This window comes from Sinocyclocheilus grahami, unplaced genomic scaffold (genome assembly GCF_001515645.1).
Source record: "Sinocyclocheilus grahami isolate Dianchi unplaced genomic scaffold, SAMN03320097.WGS_v1.1 scaffold258.1, whole genome shotgun sequence".
NCBI lineage: Eukaryota > Metazoa > Chordata > Actinopteri > Cypriniformes > Cyprinidae > Sinocyclocheilus > Sinocyclocheilus grahami.
Window position 1 is genome coordinate 1,204,848 of NW_015505437.1, and position 3,869 is coordinate 1,208,716.

The 3,869-nt window shown below is 39.8% G+C and overlaps 1 protein-coding gene across 1 annotated transcript in view; it reads right to left on the minus strand.

Moving 5' to 3' along the window:
* LOC107598928 (probable leucine--tRNA ligase, mitochondrial) overlaps positions 1 to 3,648 on the minus strand; it is an 18,209-nt gene extending 14,561 nt beyond the window's left edge. Inside the window, exons 1-3 of the mRNA XM_016290371.1 lie at positions 3,618 to 3,648; positions 2,740 to 2,867; positions 1,538 to 1,641 (exon numbers count right to left, since the gene is read on the minus strand). Of these exons, the coding sequence (XP_016145857.1) occupies positions 1,538 to 1,641; positions 2,740 to 2,846 (211 nt within the window). The 5' untranslated portion in view covers positions 2,847 to 2,867; positions 3,618 to 3,648. The remainder of the gene's footprint in view (positions 1 to 1,537; positions 1,642 to 2,739; positions 2,868 to 3,617) is intronic.
* Positions 3,649 to 3,869: the final 221 nt, after the last annotated feature.

Consider the following 3,869-nt stretch of genomic DNA (forward strand, 5'->3'; position numbering starts at 1 on the left):
TTTAATACTTTTATTCAGCAATGATGCATAAAATTGATTGAAAGTGACAGTAAAGAATTATAAATGCTGTTATTTTGAACTTTCTGTTCATCAAAAATCCTGAAAAACTAAATGCATCACGGTTTTGACCAAAATATCATTCAGCACAACTGTTTTCAACATTGATAGTAATCAGAAATGTTTCTTGCAGATCAGCACATTAGAATGATTTCTGAAGGATCATGTGACACTGACGACTGGAGTAATGATTCAGCTTTGATCACAGACATAATCAAATCATCGTTTTAAATGTTAATAATATTTCACATTTTACTATATTTTTGATCAAATAAATTCAGCCTTGGAAGAGACTTAAAAAATAATATTGACTGCAAACTTTTGAATGTTGTATGTTACGGAGCAGCTCTGAAAGATGACGTTTACACCGGTATTAAGTGCTGACCACCAGTGTTTGGATCACTTAAGATGTTAAGAGGGTCTTTGGTGTGATGATCTTGTATGTTTGAATCCTCAGGAAGAGACGCAGCTGTGTTTACTGTAATAAGCATCTCTCCTCTACACTGTGTACACACAGACGCATTATGAAACCATCATTGATAAAAGCACAGAAATTACAGGCGTTTTGGGAGCCAGTTCAGATGCTCATGTGAGCCTGTTTACCTTGTTGCCTGGCAACAACAAAAAAACTATTCTGGCTCCAGTATCCACAGAAAGCCACACGGGAGGTGAGTGAGATGTGAGGAGGGCTGTTCGCAGTACTGATGCGGTTCACACACTAAAATGGCACAAGCTGTCTCAATTTGATACTCAAGTCTCATTGGCTGGCCTAAAGCAATTTACAGGAGTCAGAGTGCACATATTTTCGATCAGTCTATATCAGTGGTTCCCAACCCTGGTCCTGGAGGCACCCCAACACTGCACATCTCCTTAATCAAACACACCTGATTCAGGTCATCAGCTCATTAGTAGAGACTCCAAGACCTGGAACTGTCAGAGAAAGGAGACATGCAGTGTTGGGGTGCCTCCAGGACCAGGGGTGGGAGCCACTGGTCTAGACAACAAAGTTACCTACATTTTTCAGGTAATGCACCTGAACACATTATAGAGTAAAAATAGATGGTAGATTCCAATAAGATGTTTTCTTTTAACTAAAGGAAGGGCTTCCTTTTTTATAGTTAGTACATTCAAAGCTATATATTCTACTTTTTATCTCAACGTAATGTGCGATTTCTGATATACTCACTCCAAAACAGTTTGAAAGTCTAATTCTGAGCCAGATGAAAGATTTCATGAAGCCAGCACAAACTCCTGCACTTTTGTAGGGTTTGGGTATTGTTTGGGTTTTATTTTACGAAAAATGGTGCCAAATCGATACTTTTAAAATGGTACTGTGCCTGAACCGATACTTCCAAAAAAAAAAAAAGCTACAAACCGATGGTGGATGGTATTAAAAAAAAAAAAAAAAAACTCCTGTACAGCACACTGCACTTTTTTGTACTTCATGTTTTCTTACACACACACACATACACACACATACATGTGAAGTCAGTGTCCTCTTTCTTGAGGTACCGGCCGGTCTCTGCTACCCTGAACGTCTGTCCCTTAATCAGACCCTGGACCAGCAGCTTTCTGAAAGGCTCCCTGAAATCAAGAGACTGGATGTACATTACTGGTCACCCAATCCGGCATGTGAAGGAAATTCAACATGTAATTTAGCACAAAGTACAAGTTCTTAACACTGTCAATATTTACTCATTCTCATGTTGTTCCAAATCTATATTCTTTATATATATATATATATATATATATATATATATATATATATATATATATATATACATACATACATACATACATACTCTATACACACACACACACACACACTAATAATAATAATATACAGCAAGGAAATACATATATTAATGTTACAAATGATTAGTCCTACTTTGCTTTTTAAAAACCCTGTCAAGGGGAAACAACTGACATGTTTTAGATTTTGAGATTTATATATTATATTTAAGATTTTTCCTTTCAACAGGACGACTCAAATAGATGGAGCAACAAGTGTTTTTGTGGCACTAGAGCAGGGGGTGCCAAAACTCGGTCCTGAAGGGCCGGTGTCCTGCAGAGTTTAGCTCCAACTTGCCTCAACACACCTGCTGGGCTTCTACTAAATACTGAGCAAAGGGTCTGAATACTTAGGACCATGTGATATTTCAGTTTTTCTTTTTTAATAAATCTGCAAAATTTCAAATATTTTTCTGTCAATATGGGGTGCTGTGTGTACATTAAAGAGGAAAAAAATTAACTTAAATGATTTTAGCAAATGGCTGCAATATAACAAAGAGTGAAAAATTTAAGGGGGTCTGAATACTTTCCGTACCCACTGTATATATATGTGTGTGTGTGTGGCACTCATGGAGGTGTTTGATTATGAGTGTACTGTATGTCGCACCTGTGTGAAACCATGCCCTGGTCTCTGCAGAGGTGGCTGTGGAAGCGTGAGTAGTACAGGTGCATGACGGCGTGCTCCTTCCCTCTGATATAAACATCCACAGGCATCCAGTGATCTGCTCGAAAGGCCTGCGAGAGGACACCAACACTCACACTGTATCTGTATTACATGAGAGCGGCCACTACGAGGCGCTCATGCACAGACATCACCACTGAAACATGACTAGTGTGTGTGTGTGTGGCACTCATGGAGGTGTTTGATTATGAGTGTACTGTATGTCGCACCTGTGTGAAACCATGCCCTGGTCTCTGCAGAGGTGGCTGTGGAAGCGTGAGTAGTACAGGTGCATGACGGCGTGCTCCTTCCCTCTGATATAAACATCCACAGGCATCCAGTGATCTGCTCGAAAGGCCTGCGAGAGGACACCAACACTCACACTGTATCTGTATTACATGAGAGCGGCCACTACGAGGCGCTCATGCACAGACATCACCACTGAAACATGACTAGTGTGTGTGTGTGTGTGTGTACCTGGTATTTATCACGTTATGGGGACCAAATGTCCCCACAAGGATAGTAATACTAGTCAATTTTGACCTTGTGGGGACATTTTTGAGGTCCCCATGAGGAAACAAGCTTATAAATCATACAGAATGAGTTTTTTTGAGAAAGTAAAAATGCAGAAAGTCTCCTGTGAGGGGTAGGTTTAGGGGTAGGGTTGGTGTAGGGCAATAGCACATACAGTTTGTACAGTATAAAAACCATTACGCTTATGGAATGTCCCCATAAACCATGGAAACACAACATGTGTGTGTGTGTGTGTGTGAGCGTGAGCGACAGGTGTTACATCTCACAAACTCTCTAAGAACACTTTAATGCTGGCGCTGCTTTATATCGACATCACAATCATGACACTCGAATAACACATTCAAACGCACTCTGAAGGGAGAATGTGAACCGCTCAGTGAATTTAAACAAAACAATAAGCACACTTCAACAAACTGTGATAAACAAATGCGTCACACTCTACTTCCACCTGCCAGCAGCATCAAACTAACTGTCCATACAATACAATGACAGAGCTCTGGAAGTTTTTCTTCATGGAAATTGAGTTAAAGGGATAGTTCATCCAAAAATGAAAATGTGATGTTTATCTGCTTACCCCCAGGGCATCCAAGATGTAGGTGACTTTGTTTCTTCAGTAGAACACAAATGATGATTTTTAACTCCAGCTGTTTCAGTCTGTCAGTCGTATAATGTCTTTAAACGGGACTGGGTTCAATGGTCAGATGAAACAAAAAAAAAAAGAAGCTTTTTTAGCAACAAACACTCAAGATGGGTTTGGTGCACACAGGGATAAAAAGTACCCCATGTGTACAATAAAATATACTGCTGGATCTCTAAAGCTGTGGGC